We start from the raw sequence: 24,997 nt of genomic DNA, 5'->3' as shown, positions 1-24,997 counted from the left end.
GGAGTCGTCCGGAGTCGTCTTGAGTTGTCCGGAGTCGTCCAGAGTCGTCCGGAGTCGTTCGGAGTCGGAGTCGTCCGGAGTCGTCTGGAGTCATCCAGAGTCGTCCAGAGTCGTCCGGAGTCGTCTAGAGTCGTTCGGAGTCGTTCGGAGTCGTTCGGAGTCGCCCGCAGTCGTCCGGAGTCGTTCGAAGTCGTTCGGAGTCGTTCGGAGTCGTCCGGAGTCGGAGTCATTCGGAGTCGTCCAGAGTCGCCCGGAGTCGGAGTCGTCCGGAGTCGCCCGGAGTCCGAACGGAGTCGCCCGGAGTCCGAACGGAGTCGCCCGGAGTCCGAACGGAGTCGTCCGGAGTCGTTCGGAGTCGTCCAGAGTCGTCCGGAGTTGTCCGGAGACGTCCGGGGAGTCGTCCGTAGACGTCCGGAGTCGTCAGGAGACGTCCGGAGTCGTTTGGATTCGTTTGGAGTCGTTCAGTCGTCGTCCGGAGTCGTCCGGAGTGGCCCGGAGTCGTTCGGAGTCGTTTGGAGTCGTCCGGAGACGGAGTCGTCCGGAGTCGTTCGGAGTCTTTCGGAGTCGTCCGGAGTCGTCCGGTGTCGTCCGGAGTCGTCCGGAATCGTCTGGAGTCGTCCGGAGTCGTTCGGAGTCGTCCGGAGTTGTAGTCGTTCGGAGTCGTCCGGAGTCGTCCAGAGTCGTCCGGAGTCGTCCGGAGTCGTCCGGAGTCGTCCGGAGTCGGAGTCGCCCGGAGTCGTCCGTAGTCGTCTGGAGGCGTTCGGAATCGTCCGGAGTCGTCCGGAATCGTCCGGAATTGTCCGGAGTCGTCCGGAGTCGTCCGGAGTCGTTCGGAGTCGTCCGGAGTCGTCCGGAGTTGGAGTCGTTCGGAGTCGTCCGGAGTCGTCCAGAGTCGTCCGGAGTCGTCCGGAGTCGTCCGGAGTCGTCCGGAGTCGTCCGGAGTCGTCCGGAGTCGGAGTCGCCCGGAGTCGTCCGTAGTCGTCTGGAGGCGTTCGGAATCGTCCGGAGTCGTCCGGAATCGTCCGGAATTGTCCGGAGTCGTCCGGAGTCGTCCGGAGTCGTTCGGAGTCGTCCGGAGTCGTTCGGAGTCGTCCGGAGTCGTCCAGAGTCGTCCGGAGTCGTCCGGAGTCGTCCGGAGTCGTCCGGAGTCGTCCGGAGTCGTCCGGAGTCGGAGTCGTCCGGAGTCGGAGTCGTCCGGAGTCTTTCGGAGTCGTCCGGAGTCGTCCGGAGTTGTCCGGTGTCGGAGTCGTCCAGAGTCGTCTGGAGGCGTTCGGAGTCGTCCGGAGTCGTCCGGAGTCGTTTGGAATCGGAGTTGGTCGGAGTCAACATGAGTCGTGTGGTTCAATGTGCTTGTGATCAGACATTTTCTTTCGTTGTGTTTTTTTGTCTCTTACTTTGCGCGTGCACTTCCTTTAGAAGCCGTCCTCAGCCGACTCCAGATGATTCCGGATGACTCTATCTGCTACCGATTCTGGATGACTCCAGACGATTTCGAACGACTCCAACTCCGGGTGGTTCTGAACGACTCCGGACGACTCCGACTTCCAACAACTCCGGGCGACTCCAGACGTCTCCGGACGACTCCGACTCCGGGCGACTGCGGACGACTCCGAACGACTCCGAACGACTCCAGGCGACTCCGGGCGACTCTGAACGACTCCGGACGTCTCCGGACGACTCCGGGCGACTCCGAGCGATTCCGGACGACTCTGGGCCATTTCAAACGACTCCGAACGACTCCGGATATTGTAGCGTGGACCTACCTTCCGGAGTCGATTCCGAATTTATCGGAGTCGGATCGGAGCCGACTCCGGATTTTTGCCAATTTTACCCATCACTCTTAAGGACACTACACTTAGGCCATTTTTGGCAAGTAATATTTTCTTAATAATTCAATTATTATCGGCCAAACTTCTATTTAACTCATTTTACTAAAGCAATCCTGCTACATTTGAGAAAAAAATTAAAATTTCCAAAAATGTTACAAGAATAATTGCAAAAATTGATTCATACTCCGGACAGTTTTGAGTTCATGTTTCAAATTACGGACGGTTTGATTCGAATTCCGAACAGCCTCAAAATTTCGTCTATTCTCGTCAAATTAACACTTTTTTAGTTTTTAACTTATTGTATGTTCTAAATACCCAATTCTGAGTGTAGGAGTCACCTAGACCTACAGAACGACGGTCTAAAAAACAACGGGGTTTGGGTGCTGCTTTTCTCTTGTGGTCGTAGAAGCATAGAACCGAATAAGAGGCGAATGAGGGCCAATTGGCTCCAATTCTCTATAAAAAAATAGAACCGAAGAACTTTTATGCGAATTGATGAACTTTCCCGTACGTCCATTTAGGCATTTGTCACATTTATCTTCACATATCGTTGTATTCTTGTCATTGTCACTGTTTAAACACATATTTGTATGAAATTTATCACAATTTACTTCGGCTGTTCGGAATTTAAAAAAAATGATAATAAATCTTACTTCGAATTCCGGACAGAATTGAATATTGAGTTTGGATGAAATTCAGAGCACAATTTATGTTTTATACACTGCTATTTTCACGTTTATAACCGTTTGTGCAATATATTCTGATTTATTTCTATGCACTTCAAAACGATTAGTAGGAATTATCGAAGAAGTAACACTGGCATCGGTTTGAAGCAAAACTGCTAAGAATGCCTCTGGTGGTGAACTGACCGACAGAACATATTTATTTACTGTGTCATCAGGGCCTACTAGGGGTCAGACACGTATTAATTGATTCTAGTACATCATGACGATCATCTAAAAATTTAAAGTGTAATCGCCAGGGTCAATATATAAAGAAGTTAAATAAAACTTCATGAATGTCCGGAATTGGAAGTATAACGGAACATTGTTTCAAGCTCGTTATGTTCAACCACCAGAGAGAAAAAGGAATTGTTCGGCGAAGAGTGCAGACGAGAACAACGCAGCGCGCGTCCGCATGCTACGGCATGAAACTCGTCAGAATGAGGAGAACTACAGACGACTGAGGAAACAGCAAACCCTGCTCTTCTAGGCCAAACGGTGCCGTTTTGAAGAGTCAGACGAACAGCTGCTGGAGCAGCAAGTACAGTTGGGGGACACCCGCTTGTTCTACAGGAGATTGTACGAGGCACGTCCTAAAACCGCAATGTGCCGGGATGCGGAAAGAAATCTCCTGACGGACGAGCGGGAGATGATCGAAAGGTGGAAATGCTACTACGAAGGACATCTAAACTGAGCAGAGGCAGGAGAGGCTGGCGCAAGTGGCAGAACAAGGCAACCACCACAGCAGCAGCACAGCAGTTACAACAGCGACAGCATCGGCACAGACGACGAGGTGCCCCCACCATCTCTGGATGAAATTGCCAGCGCCATCAAGCAGCTTAAGAGCAATAAGTCTGCCGGCAGCGATGGATTGGCGGCCGAGCTCTTCAAGATTGGGCCGGAGAGGCTTACCGTCGAAATGCATCAGCTGATCGTGAAAGTCTGAGAGCAGGAGGAACTACCGGAGGAGTGGAAGCTGGGTATTATTCACCCTGTCTACAAAAAGGGCAACAGGCTGGATTGCTCGATCTTTCAAGCCATCACAGTCCTGAATAACAACAGTCTTGAGTGCCGCCTACAAGATCCTGTCCTATCCCTGTCCTGCATTCTTCAGACTTGCGCCCCTTACTACAAATTTCGTTGGCAGCTACCAAACTGGGTTTGTTGGAGGCAAATCCACCACCGACCAAAATTTCACTCTACGGCAGATCCTCCAGAGCGCCAGATCCCTACACACCGCCTGTTCATCGACTTCAAGGCGGCTTACGACACCATAGACCGGAATGAGCTATGTAGCATCATGCAGCGGTACCACTTCCCTGGGAAGTTGATCCGACTATTAGAGGCCACCATGAAGTGCAAGGTGAGAGTAGCGACGTCGGAATCGTTCGAATCTCATAGGGGTCTGAGGCAAGGTGACGGACTCTTCTGTGTGCTCTTCAACATCGCCCTGGAAGGTGTCATTTGAAGCGCGGAGCTAGACAACGACATCCGTGGCACGATCCTCTACTGTTCTCTCCAATTTCTTGGCTTCGCAGATGACATCGACATCATCGGCAGGACATCAGCGAAGGTGTGTGAGGCGTACACCCGACGAAGACGAAGAATCTGCTTGCCGGAGACTCAGATCAACTGGGAAGCAGTGTATAAGTTGAGTATAAGTTGAGTCGAGGTAGTATAGAAGTTCTGCTATCTCGGGACGGTCGTTACGAAATGAACCACGAGCTTGCTGAGCTGTACGGCGAATCAAGCATCCTGACGGTGGCGAAGGCTGGCAGCAGGATACGATGGCTGGGGCAAGTCATGAGGATGCCGGACTCATGCCCCACCAAGAAGGTGTTCGACAGCGACCCCCAGTTCGGCATAAGGCGCAGGCGAGCACAGCGAACTCGATGGTTGGACCAGGTGAAGCGAGACCTGACGGAGATCGGGTGTCTACATGAATAAGAGGTTTCAGTCGTAGACTGAGCATCCTGGAGAATGATTGTTGACCGGGCCATGTCACATCGACGTGCTCTATCGTGAGAGAGAGAAAGATGAGGTGTTCAAAGGTCATAATGTAATCTGAATCATCATGTTGGAAGACAGAGAGAAAGATGTTCAACCACATGTAGGTCCAACAAAATACTTTGTTGACCATTTCCGGACATCGTTGACCATTTCGAGTTTAACCGTGTCAAGACACAGTATTGATTTACTTACCCACATTTGCTTCGCACGAAGAATTTGGCAAATTCCATTTTCTCATTTCTTTCAAATTCACACAACAGATGTACGACGCATCAATGATTAATAGTTTTTCGGTTTTCCATTTCTAAAAATATTCATTATGTTTCTCCATTTTCTCACCCCCTATCCCCGCGCTCCTACTGCTGCCTTCAACGTTCGTTCTGCCTTCACAGTGCGCTTCATTTCTACATCTTTCGCTGCCCTAATTTAACACGCTTTAGTGTCCGCCACCTCCTCACTCGTCCAGTAAATTGGCTCGTGCCTTGGATGGAGAGTGAATGGCAGAACACACTTGAAGCAACACATTTAGGGTTCATCAATCAAACAATAAATGCTGTTTTCATCGAATGTCATGCCTCTTATCCCCACCTTTCGCTCGTTTCAGACAGGTGAGATGGTTTTAGATGGTGTGTACTTAAGCTTGTTTGCATTTACTTTGAGTCAAATGAGATTTCGGCCTGTTAGAGCAAACATTTAGAACTATATTTCCGTGTTGATAGTGTCCACAAGAGGGACACCAAACGAAACGGAAACGGTGTTGGCCATGCTGGCCGTTTATGCGAAACGACACAGACAGGCAATAAATTAAGTTTCCAAACTTTCTTTGATGCTCTCAATAGAATCATCCTTGTGTTTTAAACTGTTTAGATTAGCCATTTTTGACTCTTTCTCTCTCTCTCGTCCCATTATCGGTACATGTCGATCAAAATGCTTTTTGAATCAAAAATAAGTATATATCAATTCAACCATTCAATGCAGCAGTGTTTGAAAATTTAAACGAATTTTGTGTCCTTTCCTTTCTCTCTTTCCTGTCAGTGTCTCTTTCTGTTGTTCCGTAGTTAAACACAACTAACATAAACAATTAAGCGATCATACAATCTGTTTCTTTTTTTCTTCTTCTTCTTCAGCAGCATCGCGAATGTTTCCTTCTGCTTTGTTGCCTAGAATGCTGCGTCTTTCTAAACCAATTTACCTAAACCGTTGCAACGTTTTTCACACGGTTTGCTCTGCAACAGGCCAGCGGCGTTGGGTGGGAGGGAGGTGGTGATTTTGGGGAGTGGGATGTTGGGATGTCCATGTGTGCACAATACACGGAGTGTGGTGAGCGAATGTACGAACTCGTACCACACACACACACACACGCGCCATTGCCGCTCACCGTTCCGTCCCGGTCCGGCTGAAACCGCTAAGAATGCGCTCGAAAGGGCTCAAAATACTGTACACAGAGCTATGAGAGGGATTAGAATGTTAATTATTATGTGCAAATGTATGCTTCCTCGCTACTAAGCAACTGGATTTGTTGTTTCGCCTACTATATGCAAACGATCACACTTTTCCTCGCGCCCCCCCCCCCTCCTCCCGCTATACACAATTTGCTGGCCGGTCTTTCTTCCCGGCTGGCCCTCCCTCCGCCCCTGGAAGGAGGATTAATTTTTACATTTTCTTTTGTTTTGTTGATCTTTTACCCCCTTCTTTCTTCTTCTTCTGTCTGCTTTCATGCACACATACACACACAACGCATTCTTTCACTCGAGTTTTGTTTGACACTGGTTGGGGATACGATTTGGTTCATTTCTCTATTAAGATGGGGAAGAGGTGGTGGTTTCCGTTTTTATTTCTTCTGTTTTGTTGTTTTGTCATATTCATTTTTATATGTGTTTTTTTCTTTCTTGTTGCTCTTCTTCTACTCTTTTTGCCTTTCCTTTCATCCTTTCAAATTCAAACTGTTTGTTTCAACAACTAGACGATGCGCTTTTACATCTCATTTCATATGGGATTATCCTGTTTTTTTTTAATGTGCTTCCTTCAGATTGTTTGTTTTTTTTTTACATAATGCACGTCAAGTTCTTCACTGTGACTTCTTGCTGTTGGTTGTTCAGTGTTGCCGATTACTAACTTCTTCTGCCTTCTGTTTTCAGTTTTACCTTTGCTACCTACCGCACTTAGACACGCTTAAGTTACTTACTATTTACTTTGTGATTCTGCTTCTTCTTAGCTTAAAAGCTACCGCTTTTTCTCTCGCACTTCTGTCTCACTTCGCCTCCTTCTCATATACACACACACATTCCCACGCCCGAACACACACACACACACACGCGCGCATACATGCAGCATACAATTCACATATTATTACATGATTAGAAATCTAAAAAACAAATAATTAACTGAGATAGAGCGAATGCGACACTTATATGTAGCCACCGCTTTCGAAGGGCGCCTTTTTGCCTTTTATTTGTGTGTGTGTGTGTCATGTGGTGGGTGGGTGGGTGTTTGATGCTGTGTGTCTGCTATCCTTTCCTTTGTACATAGTAGCAGCTTGAATGCATACGCGCTCACATGTGCAATTGACGTTATGCATTCCTCTACGTCGCATTTGGGCTTGGGCGCTCTCTCCTCCCCCGATTCACCACGAACGGCCGTTGTTCTTCCGTCACATTTAAGTCACTTGATGTGTTGCCCGTGTGTGGTAGTTGATTCGTAGTGCCCCGGTGTGTTTCACCATTATTATCATGAATCTGCGACAGAAGCGGCACAGAATGGATCAATCTCTAGGACGCACCACAGTACGAGGCGAGTTCCTTTTTAGCCGGCTGGATGTTCTATACACTGTCGCAAAATACACACACACAAATCACACACAGATAATTCCTCAACAAACGGGTGGTAGGGGCCTTTTAGTAGATCACCTCGTACACGGTTGCTTTCTTATCACCGGAGCCAGTGACAATGTACTTGTCATCGGTCGAAATATCACAACTTAGTACTGACGAGGTTTCCTTTGACTGTTTGGAAGACAGCAGAGGGAGAAATCGTTCAATTAGAATCGATACCATAGCAACGGTTGAAGGAGGAGTTGGCGCTGAAAACGTACCTGGAAAATGCTGGCACCGTAAGGCGTACGCCATGCGTTCAGCAGATTGTCCTTTCCGGTCGAGACGAACCATTTGCCACAGGCGGCGAACCGCAACGACAGCACGCAGCTCTCGTGCAGATGCAGCTGATACTTGTCCTGCTTCGTGGCGTGCAGTACCTCCACGTGCGAGTTCTCCATTCCGACAGCTAACCACTCGCCTGTGTTTAGATGGAAAAGAGACGTGTGTTGAGACTGAACCCACTGGAGCGGCACACTGCACACCAAAACTTACCCGTTGGACAGTAGCCGAGGGAGAAGATTTGTGAGCTAAAGTCATGCTGCTGCAGCTGGCGACCTTCCCGCAGATCCCACGAGCGGACCGTGTTGTCCAGCCCGCCGGTCCACAGGCGCGACCCGTCCGGGCTGATGTCGATGCAGGACGCACCGTCCGTGTGGCCCTGGAACTGGCGCACCAGCGTCTGGTTGTGCAGATCCCACACGGCAATGTTGCCGTCGCTGCAGCACGAAAAGCACACCTTCGAGTCGGGACTGATGGCGAGCGCGTAGCAGGCAGGTGCCGCCGACGTCAGCTCCGCCTTTATCCGGGGCGTCGGGCTGGCCAGGTCCCAGATCGACAGGTTCGACGCTTCGCCCCCGACGATCAGCGTTCGGCCGTCCGGGAGCAGCTTCACGGAGCGGATATAGTTGTCTCGCTGCTGCGAATTATAACCAACCGGCCATTAAAGGGGCGGGTCTGCTGGCGCGAAATTTGCCGGCGCAACGCCGAAAGCGAATCCACTTACCAGACAGTCCAGCTGGCTGACGGGGCTCTTGTTGCCCGGCTGCGATATGTCCCACACCTTCACGCAACCCTTGCCGCCGGTGTAGACGTACTTGGTCGGGTTCGAGATGGTGACCGCACACACGACCTCCCCGTGCGAGAGGGTGTTGATTTGGCGGGCGTGTCGCGGAATGCCGGGCCCGGTAAGGGCGTCGGCCGGGAACGGGACGGGCTGCGGGGCACCTTCCCCGTTCATATGGTAGGAGTAGGCACTAGAGTAGGGAGGAGAAAAGGAGACCAGTTAGACGGTGCTCAGTGAAAAGTGGCATTCCAGCGGGCGCTGGGGAAGTGACAATACTCACGGTTTACCGCTCGACACGGGCAGCGCGATACCGTTGGTGCGGACGTGACCGTGAGGATCGAAAGGCATCGGAGGCCGACCGTACGGGTCGGGCGGCGGTCTGGCGTACGGGTCCGACGGTCGCTGATATGGCGAGGGAGGATAGCCGGCGGCTGGCGAAGGTACTACGGCTTTCGGGACACCGCCGGGTGTGGACGAGTTGGGCGTGGGGACGCGGGCCTTCGCGCCGGGAGTTCCTGGTTTATCGAGCTACAAGGGGAGGGTAAGGGAGAACGAAACGAAACACGATAAGAGCGCGGATCGTCAGAGAGAAAGCGGGGTTCGTCGCTTGTTGCTTACATCCTTCGTTTTGAGGCTGGGCGTTGATCGGGACGAGCTCGAGCCAGAGCGGGACGGGGGTCGATCGTTGGCACCCTTCAAACTGCTCGAGCCTGCCTTATCGCTGCCATTCAGCCCGATACTGTCCCGATCGCCACGATCCGACTGATGGTCGCCGTTCGGCCGGGGTGACGGTGAACCCTGCAGGAGAGGAACAAACGTTCGAGAATTGGAACCAGCGGGGAAACACACACACACAAAAGCTCTTCGCTTAGCGAAAATAAGCATTTACTTCTAGCATAACACTCGTTTTGCTGGGAACCACACAAAAAATGGCAACGAATACACAAACTGGGAGGAAGGTACACCCTACACAATGATACAATGTAAACACAACTAGAAACACAACAGCTTCTACCGGGGAGGGGACAGGCAGAACGAACGCAAACGACGACAACAGGAAACAGGAATGTGGTGTGTATGTATGTGTGTGTATTGGTGGACTGGAATTGGTTTGTATTGGATTACTTTGTCTACAGATACTGAAGGTGTTTCTAACGATGGTATGAGTTTAATTACAAACTGCAGTCGATGAAGGTAACTAGTAACGATGCAACACATGTGTAGGGTAAGACTAATCACATACAACTAAATGAGAAATGACGACAGAAAGGAGACGAATGAAGTACGAAATAAACTAAAATAAAAATAAAAATGCAATCTAAAAGGACGATGCAGCAGAGCATGGGGAGTCGTATGAACGAGATGGTTGAGCCAGGGGGAAAAACAAACAAACAAACAAACAAATAAACAAACGATAAACATACGACAAATCAAAAAGCTAAAGACGCTAAACAGCTTGCACTAGCACTCACACACATACACACACACTAATAAAGGACACAGCACGGTGGGAGGGGTGGCACGGTAGTGATGGTGACAAAGGAATGATGAGCAACCAGGACTTATCCTTTATTCTTAATCTGACTTCAACCAAATCAAATGCTACTGAGTTTAAATTTTGCGCTGGTGAGAGTGTGTTTCTTGACTTGAACATCTCGCTCTCGCTCTCGCTCTCGCTCTCTGTCTCTCTCTCTCTCTTACTCTCTTTTCGGTCATACAAACTAGAATGCGCGCCACGTTAATTCGAGCGAACGCAAACCTTACACGTACACACACGTACACACACGTACACGCTCACACACACACACACACACACACACACACACACACACAACCCTTACCGTTTCGTTCGCGACGTCCACCACTAAATCCTGATCACTTTTCTCACCATCACTTTCCTGCAAAACAATATAGGGCAAACGGTTCAATACTCGGGTCAAACTGAGAGAATTGAGAGGGAGGGTACGGTTGGACGAAAACGGCACAAGGTGAGCAACGAAAACTGGGCAGGACACTACTACCGAGGACGAGGACCACATAACAGCATGAAATCAATCAAACGGGGTGTAGCATAAAAAGCTTGTGACCATCAGGCGCGATCATTTTAGGTTGGTGATCGACCATTTTTTAACATCATTCTGTCTACTGTTTTGTTGCAAAATTTAAGTTCATTTTGTATTCCTTTAAATAGGGTGTACATTTTGGGAGTAATTTTGTAGACTTTTCACAGGCTTCTACATGTTTGCAATGTTTTTTTTTTACATTTTACAACAATCTTTGTAACATATAGAACCTGCGCAAATGGTTCAGCCTTGATATATTTGCAAAGAAAACGGTTAAAGAGTTAAATAATTAATGCTTTGTGTGCGTGTGTGTGTGTGTGAGGATTGTATCATACTTGCAACCATACGAGCGCCACACAACGAAACGCATTGTACGCATTAAGCGCACAAAAAAAAAGAAAAAAAAACGAATCTTAAAAGCAGACACAGACGAAACACACGCTCTAAGCACACCCTCCTCCTCTCTTCTGACTGAGCTATGATGCTGCGGGGAAAACGGGGGACGACACGCATATATGCTCGATCCTAACAACCTCTCCCGGCACGCGACGACAGCTACTTACGTGGTTAAGCTTTTCCTCTTTCCGCCGCTTTGCTTCGCCGTCCAGCTCGAGGGGTGATCGTGGTCGATACTTTTCCCGATCCGCCGGTGATACGGAGTTGCGCTGTGGAATGGTTTAAAGAGAGAGAGAGAGAGAGAGAGAGAGAGAGAGAGAGAGAGAGAGAGAGAGAGAGAGAGAAAAGGCACACATTAGGTTCGTCCGCGCTGGCTGAATGGAATTCAAGCTCCGCAACACATACCATACGCTCCTCAGCGGAGGGTCCACCGAGCGGCACTTTCAAGTCCTCCCGGTGCAGATCGGGCGGTGCCTTCAGCATACTTTGCGGCGCTCCGTGCGGCAAACCCATCGGGCCACCGAACGCGGTCAGCGGGCCGGCGAGGGCTCCGAGCCCCGGGATCGGTTGCGGCGGTCCGCCCGGTATCTGCTGTGCGTGAATCTGCTGCTGCGCAAGTGGACGCAAAGGGGGGGTGGTTGAGGTGTATGTGTGTGTTTTTTTGTTAGAGAAAGGCATGGAAAAGGTGAGGGAAGAAAAGAGACAAAACACAATTAGTCGATCACAGCTGCACGTTGCATTGCGAATGCGGTGGTGATTGTGGCGGTGGAAGAAGGAACAATGTGTGACACACAATCGGAGGGGTATGGGTGGGGGGGAAATGATGGTAATTAACGCTTAACGCGAAGTAGAATGAAAATAGAGATGCAAAGGCAAATGGAACAAAAAACGAGCAAACCAAAAAAGGGAAAAAAAGTCTGACCAAAATTGACTACCATTTAAAGCACACCTGACGACAACACACACACGTTTGATTGAGTGATGTGAATGGGAATGTGTAATGAAGATTCAGAAAGCAACCCAATCCAACCCCCCCACGGAACTGTCATTCCGGAAGCATGCACACACACAGCTGTTTATTACACGGCATACAAACATACACAGAAACATACAAACATCATGCTGGGCCCCCCCAAGTCCCATGAACGTGGAGTGAGGATCCTGTGTGGGGTGGGGGAACTGGGGGTGGTTCAATGGTAGTGTCGGTCGGGAAGCAGTAATTATGATATTTGAGTGATTTAATTAAATTGTTATAATCATTATGTGCGCATTAACGTCAATCGTCTGTATGTGGCGCGCGCCACGGTTGGTCAGTTGTGTGTACTGCCCAGGGATATACATACACACACACACACAGGAGGTATTTGTTTGTTCGCCTGCACCTGGGTGGGTGGACGGTGTGGTGTGGGTTGAAGTCTGTTTGGGCATGCAAACCGATCATGAATAATGACCATTCCCAACACCAACAGCATCAGAGCGCAGCAGATGGCAATGTATGTGTGTGTGTGTGTGTGTGTGTGGTGTGCCTCGGAATGCAACGGAACTTCCAACGGTGCGGAAAGGTGTGAAAATAAATATTTATTTTCCGTCCCGGCACACACACACCCCCTCGTGCAATCTCCCCCACACCACAGAGCCACCCTCCTGTCAATGGTTTGATTTTTGGCCCTTTTTTTAAGCAAACTATCACGTGTACAAGATAAAAAGGCATACATATTATTAAACTGGTTAGCACAATGCGGATACGATACAACAGGATGGTATGACACGAGTTTGGCCTGTACTGGGTGAGTGTTAACTTGTAAATGGCGAATGGCGAGGTTGTCAACATGAAAAAGACAAAGTAGTAATGTTATTTAATAAATAATAAAAATAAACACATTGAAATACATGATATTACAAATCAAAATATTTGAAGTAAGGTTACTTTGGGAAACTTTCTTGTCCATTTTGTTTTATGGGAAGTGAACTTTATGTACTGGGAATTGGATACCCTTTTTAGGCAGACTTATTAGGAATCCCATAGCATTGTTTCCAATTACCAAATTCCAATATACAGGGTTTACCAGTCCAATAAGTAACTGTCCACTAGTGATGGGTAAATTCAACAAAAATCCGGAATCGCTTCCGAATGACTCCGCCAAAATTGGAAGCGGTTCCGGAAGGTAGGTGCAAAACTCCGACCTCGGAGCCGTCGGAGCCGTCCGGAGCCGTCCGGAGCCGCTAGTCGGCAGCCGGAGCCGTCCGGAGCCGTCGGAGCCGTCCGGAGCCGGCGGAGCCGTCGGAGCCGTCCGGAGCCGTTCGAGCCGTTGGAGCCGTTGGAGCCGTTGGAGCCGTCGGAGCCGTCCGGAGCCGTCCGGAGCCGCTAGTCGACAGCCGGAGCCGTCCGGAACCGGCGGAGCCGTCGGAGTAGTTGTAATAGTCGGAAGCATTCTGAAGCGCATTAATTTCCCGATATTAGTGATAATTTTATTGTAAAAAACAGCTTACGAGTAAAAAAAGAGTCTTCTTCATTTATTATTTCTTCATTCATTTATTGCACGGTTGTTTACATCGACTAACGTGTATGGTTTAGGCCGCACTTGTTTTTTACCGAATAACATGATGGCACATGGACAAGACAAAGAATATAACTATCAATCATCCGTCCATCTTTTATGAAAATAAAGATCAATAATAGTTTGATTCATAGTTTTTCCCTATATATACGGAGCAAACAATTGTTTTTGACTTTATTGTTTAAAAAAATACAAAAAAACTTCAGAGCAATAAATGAAGAAGACTATTTTTTTACTCGTAAGCTGTTTTTTAAAATGAAATTTTCGCTGATATCGGGAAATTAAGGTGCTTCAGAAGACTTCTGACTATTACAACGACTCCGACGGCTCGAACTGGCTCCGTCGGCTTCGACGGCCCCGACGGCCCCAACGTCTCCAACCGTTTTCGTTGGCTCCAACGACTACGACGGCTCCGTCGGCTCCAACGACTACGACGGTTCCGACCGGCTCCGGACGGCTCCGTCGGCTCCGTCGGCTCCGGACGGCTCCAACCGGCTCCGTCGGCTCCAACTGCTACGACGGCTCCGACCGGCTCCAGCTGCCGACTAGCGGCTCCGACGGCTCCAACGGCTCCGACGGCTCCGGACGGCTCCGAACGGCTCCAACGATTCCGGACAGCTCCAACGGCTCCAACGGCTCCAACGGCCCCGACGGCTCCGGACGGCTCCGACGGCTCCGGACGGCTCCGACGGCTCCAACGGCTCCAGCTGCCGACTAGCGGCTCCGGACGGCTTCGGACGGCTCCGACGGCTCCGGACGGCTCCGACGGCTCCGGACGGTTCCGACGGCTCCGGACGGCTCCGGACGGCTCCGGACGGCTCCGACGGCTCCGGGCGGAATCGACGATTTGAATTTTTCGGAATCGGAGCCGGAGTAGCAATGCTCGGAAGCGATTCCGAGCCGTGGGTGCGATTCCGGTTACCCATCACTACTGTCCACTTTTTTATTACAATCGTCTTTTTTAATAGACACCGCTGTCTAACACTTGATCACACCTCAGATGGTGTAAGCTATTCTGTCCAATTTAATAACACAGTTGTCATCTTCGTTTGCTTTACTGTCAAATTCGGCTCAGTTTGTTGCTGATTTACTGATTTACTTATGAATGTATGGTTTATGCTGCATTTTACTTAAATAAAATTAATGTATTTCAATCCGTTTTATTTTAACAAAATTTTACCAAACAAAACAAACCGTGCCGAGACTGACAGTTGTGCAATCGAAGATGACAATTGTGTGATTAATTTGGACATAGTAGCTTACAGCTTTGGGGTGGTCCCGTGGTACAGTCGGTAACTCGAACAACTCAATAACACGCCCGTAATGGATTCAAGCCCGGAATGAACAGTCCCACCGTAGTAAAGACTGACTATCCGGCAGCGGTGGTATTGATTTGAACGTCCGCGTAGGACGTTTACGCCAAAAAGAAGAAGCTAGCAGCATCTGACGTGTGACCAAGGTAGACAACCGTGTCTATTCAAAAATACAATTATTGTAAACAAGTGGACTGGTGTTTATTGGACTGGTAAACCCTGTAAGGAAGGTTTCACAATACTAGTCAGTTTTTTACATGGATTTTGACAGTTGACGACTGAAATCATCACACAAGTCCACACGCCAAACAAGCTTTATTTTTTAGCTTAAAAATGTACAAATGTAAAAGATTTATTATAAATTGTAAAAAAAGTTTACCAAAAAATGTAAACAAATGCTGTCTTGTTGCAGGCATGGAAAATACAACCCAAATGATAAATATTGTTCCACTGACGGGCTAAAGTTTCAGACATAGAACATTCACCTAACATAGAAATCAGGACATAAATATAAAAAAATGACTCCAAATACTGTTGCCCCAACCGGTAACTTATCGTTTGATGCATTAAACTTCATAATTTTGGAAAATATAACAAAAAACCCTACATTTTCATTTACAAGCTATCTCCAACGCTTGACACTACCTTTCTAGTCTGACTGAGGCCATCATCCGAAAAGTCGAAACCATCATTACGCCATTGTCACAACTCTACGCACCTTAAAGAGCACCTAGTTTTATAATTTGTTTGCTATTATTGCATCGACATGTCGCATGAAGATATCCTCAGTCTGTGCGGTTTCCAGTGCGCTATCAATTTGTCCCGCTTCCGATCAAACACTGATTACGTTACTACAAACTTGCTGTGTTCGGTGGTGTTTGCTTTCACACGTCCCGCATTTAAGCAACAAAATATAAAAAAGGGACTGGGAAACAGGTGTGGTTTTGGCTAGCAGGTTCAAATAGTTTACGCAGGCATTAGCACACCCAATATAAACGCGCGTTCACGTTCAGTCGCATAATGCAAAATGGTGTGTTGGCGCGCGTTGGGCCGCGGCTGGTACGGGTACTATGCCCGCTGCGGTTTTGAGGTTTGGCGCTAGCCGTGGAAAACTGTTTGCGGCTGTTTGTGTGTTTTCGTGCGTTGTGCGGTTTTTCTACCCGGCAATGGGCCATTGGACACAAAAGGTTGTGTTCGATTGGAGGAGGTTTCAGACAGGTGGAAAGGATTAAATGTCTTGCAACACACAACGGATTTGCGGTTTTTGTGCAAATCGATTGATCGGTTGGGAGGGGAGAGAGACAGAATTGACGGTTTTATCGCCACAGAATGGCGTTTTTTTTCTTCTTCTGTGAAGTGAAGGTAAATAGATATGAGGTTGTTGGGTGTGTTTTTTTGCTTGTAATTTTATTTCAAGTTGGGGGCATTGCAATTAGTGTGCATTAAATTGAACTGCGGGCAAAAGTGAACACACAACCCAGCACTTCCGAATTACTAAATTATTTTGGCTAACAGCCTAAATTGCCATTTTGAAGGAAAAACTAAGAACACTTTTCATTTTAAAAGGTCGAAAACCCGTTTTTGCACCTACCATTCCCCATCCAAACCCATAACGGGCTCGTTTTCCGTTGCAAAAACCATATGCTATCGTCCCAGCGTTTTTTGTTTTTGTGAGCAAAAATGAGCAACATAACAGCGAACTCATAAAGCTCTGGCGCGCAACAATGAATCATTTATTCGTTGGGGTCCTCCCCCACGATGCAGCAGTTGCACAACACAACCACCCGCTACCATCGCGTGGTAATACTTGTCCCCGCTTGGAGTGCCAGCTTCAAGAACGGCTGTTGAAAATGTAGAAGAAAAAATATCCTTCAACGCCTTCAATGAAAACATTCACCTTGCATCCGGGTTGGGTGGGTGGTTGGTGGGTGCATTTGTCCGTGCTCGAATGGCGTGGAAATTACTGCTGTGCACCTCACTTTTCTTGAACGAGGGGTTTTCCGGTTTTCCACCGTCCTTTTGGGTTTCTTTCGTTCGTTTTTTTTTGTTCGGCTCCAACTCCCTAACGACATCGTCATCAGCATGTTCTTTTGCTGATTGTGTGAGAGAGAGAGGGGCCAGGCAGGAAACAGGGGCAGGGCAAAAAGCGCCAACCCAGTGTCGAAGTTGGAAGGAGTTTTCACGCGAACGAAACAAAGGACATGGACACCACCACCACCCTCCCCTCATCAGCCCAGAAGTAGTTGCCTTCTTCTCGTTGGGGGCTTTGTGCTGGGCGATGAAAGGCACTCCACTACTCGACGACGCGAGCAGTAAAGCAGTGGAGTGGGGAGAGCCAAGCATAATGAAATATGAACTCGGTATTGGACCGGAAGCGGTTTGCTGCTACTGCTACTGCTGCCCTTTTAGCCCTCCCACTCCCCAGTGCCCGGTGGTGTGGGTGGTTACGCTGATGATGACGACGAGGAGGCCCCCACGACACGAGAGAGGCCAACGGAGAGGCAGACATGAGAGGCAGGGAGAGTTTTAATTGGAAGGAGACCTTTCCACTCCGCTTTCCACAATCGGGGATTCTCGTTAAGCGCGCAACGGTTGTGGGGGGGGGGGGGAGAGGAGGGATGTTGGCTAGAGACCAACGAGGAGGGAGAAAACTTTCGCAGTCATTTACAAACGATTGCCGCACACGTCCGCACGAAATACTTCCAGCGGAGGTCAACCGTGTGGCGCACTGTGGGTTTTGTAGGGCTTTGCTTGGGAGGTCGACACGAGAAGAGCATGGGGAGGGTGCGTTGGGAAAACGGCCGTTTGGTGTGACGGGCCAAACACCAGGCGGCGACGTACCGGCGAGGCGCGTTGGCGTTTATTTGCGTTTATGTAGCAGGAAATGGTTCAAATTAAAATGAATTACAGCAAACGAAGCACCCACAGCGCGAACCCACAATGGTCGGTGTAAGTGTGTGTGTGCGTGTATGTGTGTTTGTAGGTGCTGGTGTGAGAAAAGGCAAAGGAAATTACGGCAAATAAAGTCGACGAGCAAAGGCGGGAACTTAAAGCGCCAACTTTACACGGACACAGCGGCGGCGGCAGGAGAGTTTACTTAGATTCGCGACCCAAAAGGGGAAACCCTATTGGAAGGGGTAGGAAAAGGGGGATCAATGGTTTGTGGGATAAATACTGCGCGCTCACACCAACAAGCAGCAGCGGGAGGAGCGACCGATGAATTTCTGTAGCGAATGAAAAGGTCAATAAGTGGAAAAGTTCTGCAGCCATGATGTGGATTTGCGTTCGGAGAATTCGCTGAACATTATTACTTTTTCCTTTCTTTTCTTTGTTTTTTTTTTTTGCAATATATATTTGCCATGTAAAACATCGATAAGGTGCTTTTGTAATTGCTTCCATGTGGATGGACATAATTATCCTGTGCCACAAAGTATCGCAAAATCCTCAATTTACTCTACAAATAAAACAACACAACAGTGCTGCAGGCAAGGCAAGGCAAGGGCTAAGGCAATCAACAATACAAAACAAGTTAAACAACATTTCGCTGCTTTATACTCACAACAACACATCACGGGTTTTAACAATTGTACACTGTCACGTACGTCACCTCTCCCGCGACCCTCCATCATCCCCTCCATCCCTTGGGCCACTTATTGTTCGGAAAAGGCTCGGGCCCGGTTTGGTCGCCCAAACACACACGCCCACACGACAGCTCCACAAAAAGAAAAACCACAACCCGGTGTGGAAAACATATTAGCAGTCGTTTACGTTTTTCTCGCCCCCTGAGGGTAATCCAAACCCGTGTGCGTGTGTGTGTGTGTGTGTGTGTACGTGGGCATTCTAGAGTAGGTGTCGGGGTGGTGGTGTGTACGTGTGCCAAAACCACCGTTTCGTTTTAGTTGGCAAACATTTCACAATTGATACCCTTGGTCACAGAGTTGTACCGAAGTACTACAGAGCAGTACCAATCCAATATCCACAGAAAGGAAAGCAAAGCTGATAGGAGAACGGGGGTGGAAGGTGGCAGCAAAAAACACTTTACCACCTTCCTTCCTCGCATTCAAAACGGTTCAAATGGGTAAAGGAAATGGCGGAGGGTTGCGGGGTCACGTTGGTCGGTGCAGAGACCGGGGCAGGGGGACCAGTGGTTTTGCCGAGTTTTATAATGCTTCTGATTGTGGCTCTCGCCTGCTGCTGCTGCTGTTGCTGCTGGAGAACTGGTGGAATTTGGCCTCCCCACACATGCTCTGCCACCTTCATCTCTATGCCGTTTCCGTAGCTTGGCATGTGCGGGGAAAAGGGAACGATAAACAACCATATTTTACATCAACTACACAATATCACCCCCCTATGAGGGAGAGGGGTGTGTTCCGAGCGGATTTCAAGCAGGGTTTCGGGCAAGGGGAGTTAGTTTATGAATGCGTGTACATAAACGGTCGATTTGGTCGGGAGTCGGGGGGCAGTGGGTGACTGTGCTCTCTCACACTCGCTCTCTCTCTCTGTATCATTGTTTGGCTTTATTACACACAAACAGAACCGCGCACGGAGGAGACGCATTCGGCTGTCGGTGTGTGATGGAGCTGTGTGCTGTGTCCCCCGTGCCCCGATATTTTACCATTCGCTCGAACCTGGTAAGGATTAAAACCTCAAAAGCGGAACAGTATGACGACACACACGAGAGAGGGAAGGAAGGTCCTCCCTGTCGGATACTCTTCGACTGATAAATGTGATCCCGTTAGGATTGGACCCCACCACCCCGGTGACGAGAACGGAAGGATAAGGTCAGAGACACCGGGGTGGATGAATACAACCGAGTTGAGGATAATAGGATCCATGGTGATGGTGGGTAGACCACCCGAGCGCATCCAGGACAAACTGTTCTGCTGGGCAGCGTAAAGGAGGACAGTATCGTCCAGCACTAAGTTGCCAACCACTTTCTATTTCACTTTGACTCGTTCTGTTTTCATTGTCTTTCCCCAAACCTCCATCGGGCCGGCCCTCCCTCTCTCTCTCTCTCGTCGTTTATGATTCGGTTCATTTGTGTAAGCACGCTTTACCGATGGAACAAACTACTACCAGCAGCAGTTTCACCTCCACCACCATCCATGCTCTCGCTTCGCTCTACCGAGGAGAGGGAAGGGGACGGTATAACAAACTTTTTCACCCGTACACCGGTGTGGCGGTGGTCGTGGTGGCGTAACAATAAACTGGTAACGTGTGGAAAACTGTATCCCAACACTCCTGCCCGTGTGCAACATTGCGTGCTCGGAATTAGTCCGGAAGGAAGGAAGGAGAGTGGAGTGAAGTGGATCAGAAATGGTGGTGGATGAAGGGGCTGCCGCGCGTTAATGCTGCCCCTGCCCGACTGACTAACTTGCCTGTGCCAATGGTGGCAGTAGTTTGTTGTGGTGTTTCAATGTTGTTCAGCCTAATAACAGGACACACGTAGCAGAGCTACCCTGGGTGAGTGTGAGGTAAGGGAAAAGCGCAAAAGAGCAGCACCCAATCTACATATACACACACACACATGTACGCGCTCAAACAAGGGGGTGGAGTTTGAGTGAAATTAAATAGGATGATTATATTAAAATGTGGTTATACGATTATAATTATGCTAGCAATTTAGTTTACGACGACCGGGACCGGGAGGGCGCGCAGTAGCTGTGTTCCGGTTGTGTGACACGTGAGCAATAGCAATAGGGAGGAGGGGAGGTCTGAGGTGTTGTGTGTTGGCATTTGGGTGGTATTTTACACTGTTTTTCTTCTTCTGCTAGCTGCCTTACACGACCGAAACAGAACACGCGCGCACCCGATGAAGGTAAATTAGAGTTTTGGTTAGTTTGAGGAAAACCACAAATTTTCACCCAAATCCCCCCCCCCTACTCCGCGCAAACAGGATGATCGAATGGAACATTTCGCCCTACAGGATTAATTGCCGGCACACTACTACTACTACTACCACACTGCTAATACTATCCAACAAAAGTCGAGAGATAGGAGGACGGGTTTTTCGATGGGCGAACGAGCGGCGAGTGATAGCATCGAAACTGTTCGACTGAAACGCAAAACGATACAAGGGCCAAAAGGGTGAAGCTTTTCGCCATTTCCCCCTTTTCCTGCTTCACTCTATTGGTTAATAATCCGTTGAGTGGGGGAAACACACACGTACACCGGGGCATCGATGAAAATGGTAATAAAAAAGACCCCAAACCGAAGCTTTCCACACACCATCGCGCGCACAACACAGGTTTCAGTATAGGTGGGCAACCAGCTGGGTAAATGTTTTACTACAGCACACGCACCCACACACACACACAGACTAATGTTTTATGACTGGAACCGACCTCGATGATGGGTTAAGCGACCTTTACCTCGCACCCAGCGTAGCAGCAGCAGCAGCAGAGGAAGTGCTCGTGGTGTTGGTTGCCTAACCACCATTGCTTCCGGCGCCGGAATGATGATATTACTGCCATTAGTTTTTCTCGCTTGGATGCGTTTCACTGCTACAGCAGCAAGCGTGGGTGGCTAGCTGGGCGACGTAATGCTGGGATAAGTTTTTCTCGTTTTCATGAACACTTTATTCAATTCAATTCCAATAGGGATTTGCGCAGAAAGAGATGGTACAGACTCATGCTGTTCTCAAATGACGCGTGCAATTTCATGATTGACGTTATTGTTGTCTTTGAAAATTAAGTCAAATTTTCTATGTAATTGGCACAAACAGTCCATCGAAAGTACGCCAATTGGCCAATTGGTTTCACAATGTGTCGCACGATTGCAATTAATCTATTTATTTATCGTGCGTGTTTTGGGCTCGTGCGTGTGATAATAGTCGCGTGCGTGCGTGCAAACTGCGGCAGAGGAGGGGTCGTACCAAAACCCGAAGAAAACATGGTACACCGCCCTTCCTGCTCCGTTTGCGCCTTGCGCCTCGCCACACAAAAACGACTAAACCGTATTAGTCTTCCCTCGCCCTTCAATGAAATTAGTGTCATAAAATCGAATGGTGCCATGGGCCCGGGAGGAATCAGGACGAGCCTGCAGCGTGAGCAGAGAGAGAATAGAGAAATAAATACAGAAGAATTCATTGCTCCATTTTCTCGCTGGTATCGTTACGGTCGTCGTCGTCGTCGATGTCGTCCTTTTGGACGGCGAGAGCGCGTTTTATTGTCACGTCCTGGGGACGCAAACATAATCATTCGGTCAGCCACCCTCTTTCTCCTCGCTTCTCCTACTACACTTGCTGTGTTTTACTCGTGTAGGAGAGAGTGGAAGTGATTTCTGCCAAGGAAAAAAAGAAAATAAAAGGACACATAACACCACTTGGAGCGCTCGGCTAGGCGGTCGGTGCTGTCCCAGGTTCGGGCATTCCCATTTACCAATTTCGGACATTATATGGTGACCTCCGAATAGCATGGCCATGGAGGGAGGGCGAAACGTGGATAGGAGGAATTGGGCTTCAATGAAATAAAGGACTTTCCCCAACAACGTGGCTGAAAGCGTAACGAATATTGGGCAGATGAAAGAAGCGTACCAAGGCGTCCTCGGTGTTCAGCAGCAGCAGCAGCAGCGGGAGGTGCCGAAGCATTTTGACCATAAATGAAGCGTACAAATAGAAATAGCCCTGACACTTCCCTCCCATCCATCCACGACCAACACGCACACAACGGTGGAAGTGGTCTTTTGGCTTGGAACATAATCGTTGGGAATTGTGTGCTGACAGAATAAAGCATCGCCGTGCCAAGGGGACGGAGGCAGCGGACAGCGCAGCAACGTGTGTGTCATGTTGAGTGTGAGAAGACAACACACAACAACTCCCAGTGGCGGGGGGGATGGATGGATGGAGAGTGAGTCGGATGTCCTTTCACTATTCAACGGTCATAGGACTCACACACACACACACGTACACACACGCACGTACACCAATTGTTTCAGCTACATCAAATGAAAGGCAGCTGGAGAAAGACGTTCTTGTGGGGGGTGGTGGTGCCCCGAAGGGATGCCGAAAGACCGAGACCGAGCAGCAGGAACGATGCTGCGAGCCACACAGTGTCGGAGGAAGGTGGCAGTGTGTGTGTGTGTGTGCCGCAAGGATAATAGAGAAACTTATGGAACGTGATGATGTTGTTAATTAAATGTTGAATACGGAATGAATCTTTCGGGAGATAAGAAGATCGCTTAATGACTGACACGGGGTACAGGGCGGGAGCACACAAGGAGCGCCGGGGAGGGGAGTGCCTGTATCCTTCCGAGCTAGTCAGACAACCGAAACGAGGGACGAGACAAGCTTTGGGCTAAATTTTGGGGTAAGTGGAACCGGAAGACCCGGTAGCCGTTGGCACAATTGTGGCATGAGATGTTTCCGCTCCGAATGCCGAAATGGATGGGATGGGAAACGACGGAGAAATGAAGCGACTGAGAGACCTTTCGACACACCAGCATGGATCCATGGAGTTGGGCAGGAGCTTGGGAGATAGGGACAGTTTCTTGCTCAGTTTAGTCTTTGATCGATATAAATCACTTTCGCTCGTGTTTCTCAGTCCCAGACGAACCTTGCCCCGGAACCCAAGGTCTTTGTGGAACGCCGCTCCACAGGAATGTTAATGTTTTGCGGTTTTTGGTTGGCAGAGCCAACCAGAACGTGATTTTGGGGAGTGGTTGGGCCGGTTTGGAGAATGAGAGGGTGCGACTAATGGAGAGCGTTTTTGCTGCCTCAAAGAGCCCTACGAGGGACAGAAAGCCGTCGTTAGGGAAGGGAGAGAGACCGAAGGGAAACGGAGAAGAACTAATCAACTCGACAAATTTTATTTCAATCGGTTGTGCGGATGCGGGGTGAAACTAAAACGAATTTACTGAACAAGGGGTGGAGGAGTTAGAAATTCATGAGATATGTATTTAGCATTGGCTATCAACAAACTGAGCCCAAACGAACTAGCGCTTCCGCGTACGATTGGAACATTTGAAATGTGAACGTTCGCTTTAGCTATCTCAAGTTTCTGAATTACAAAAACAAATCAATTAATGGCAATTGCATGGCCAAAACAACAGACTTGGTGAAAATGTCCTTAAAACGGCACGATAAAAATCTAATCGGCCACAAATCGAGGGGATTTTCCTTTCGACCAGTCGTAAAACTCGATGAGTTTCGAAATTTCAAAGTTAATTAATTAATCCCTGCCCCTCGCATCATCCCTTCCCCGATGGCAGATTTTGCGGAAGAGATTGTCCGAAACCGATAATCGCTAATTCCCAATCGGTGGCTTTACTGCCAACAGTCAGTGACAACACAATCTCGGGTAAACCATTTACGGAAAACGGTTTGATGATTCGCTTTTTTGTGCTCGTCGTTGGTGCTGCCTTTTTACAAGCCTAATTTCGATCCCATCAGCAGCAGTTTGTTGTGTACAAACCCGAAAATGATGATGTGGGAACGAGAAGAACAGCATGGACCCACTTGGCTTCTGGGCGCACTTCGTGGAAGAATAGACGATGTATAGCAAAGCGAGAGCATCACTTTCATCTGAATCACTATCGCTGAGCATTTTTTAGCGCTTGATTTAGATTTAATTGCGATACCTTCGAACAGACAACGGTTGAAATGGTACAAATCAAGTGTTTGTGCTGGTGGGGGAAGTATTATAGCAGGCTTGAGGCTTCACGCTTGTTGAACGGCTTGAACATGCAATTGACATTTTTCAAACAAAGTATAAGCATGATAACAGAAAAGAGGTTTTTCCCTTTTAAAACCGATAAAAATGGCATTAATGATAAATTCATAGAAACACGTGGAAAAAAGCAAAAATGATCAATTCGCGCCATGTAAAATGGAAACAAATTGTGCTGATAATGATTGGTAGTAACATCACAATAAAACAAAAACATTCTACAAGAAATATAAAAAGCTATACATATGAACATTGTCTTCGTGTGTATGAAAAAGACGTCTTGCATAAACTGAATAAACCAACTGAAAATGCTAGCCTGAACGAATAATCCATTCCTGATCTCACGACATTGTTACACAGACACAGATTCAAAACATTAGTTAGGATGATATATTAGAACAAACACAAGATGATTATGATCTCTAGCGCCTCTCTCTCGTTATATCTTATACACGCTCTCTTTCTGTTGCATATTAACTGCGTAAGGCTGGAGGGATTTTTTCAG

General features: G+C 48.5%; 1 protein-coding gene across 35 annotated transcripts in view; it reads right to left on the bottom strand.

The window, feature by feature from the left end:
• Positions 1-6,352: 6,352 nt before the first annotated feature.
• The window catches only part of LOC1274122 (protein groucho), a 187,686-nt gene continuing 169,041 nt past the window's right edge, over positions 6,353-24,997 (bottom strand). For 12 of the 35 annotated variants that reach the window (XM_061648355.1, XM_061648360.1, XM_061648356.1 and 9 more), the window contains 9 exons: positions 11,362-11,565; positions 11,124-11,225; positions 10,339-10,395; positions 9,116-9,295; positions 8,778-9,025; positions 8,438-8,687; positions 7,927-8,350; positions 7,653-7,852; positions 6,353-7,563 (listed from right to left, as the gene is read on the bottom strand). In XM_061648355.1, the coding sequence (XP_061504339.1) occupies positions 7,456-7,563; positions 7,653-7,852; positions 7,927-8,350; positions 8,438-8,687; positions 8,778-9,025; positions 9,116-9,295; positions 10,339-10,395; positions 11,124-11,225; positions 11,362-11,565 (1,773 nt within the window). In that variant the 3' untranslated portion in view covers positions 6,353-7,455. The remainder of the gene's footprint in view (positions 7,564-7,652; positions 7,853-7,926; positions 8,351-8,437; positions 8,688-8,777; positions 9,026-9,115; positions 9,296-10,338; positions 10,396-11,123; positions 11,226-11,361; positions 11,566-24,997) is intronic. The other 23 variants (XM_061648371.1, XM_061648377.1, XM_061648372.1 and 20 more) reach the window with 8 other exon arrangements.

This window comes from Anopheles gambiae, chromosome 2 (genome assembly GCF_943734735.2).
Source record: "Anopheles gambiae chromosome 2, idAnoGambNW_F1_1, whole genome shotgun sequence".
Classification (NCBI taxonomy): domain Eukaryota; kingdom Metazoa; phylum Arthropoda; class Insecta; order Diptera; family Culicidae; genus Anopheles; species Anopheles gambiae.
Note: the sequence above shows the minus strand (reverse complement) of the source record. Positions and strands in the feature narration are given on the sequence as shown.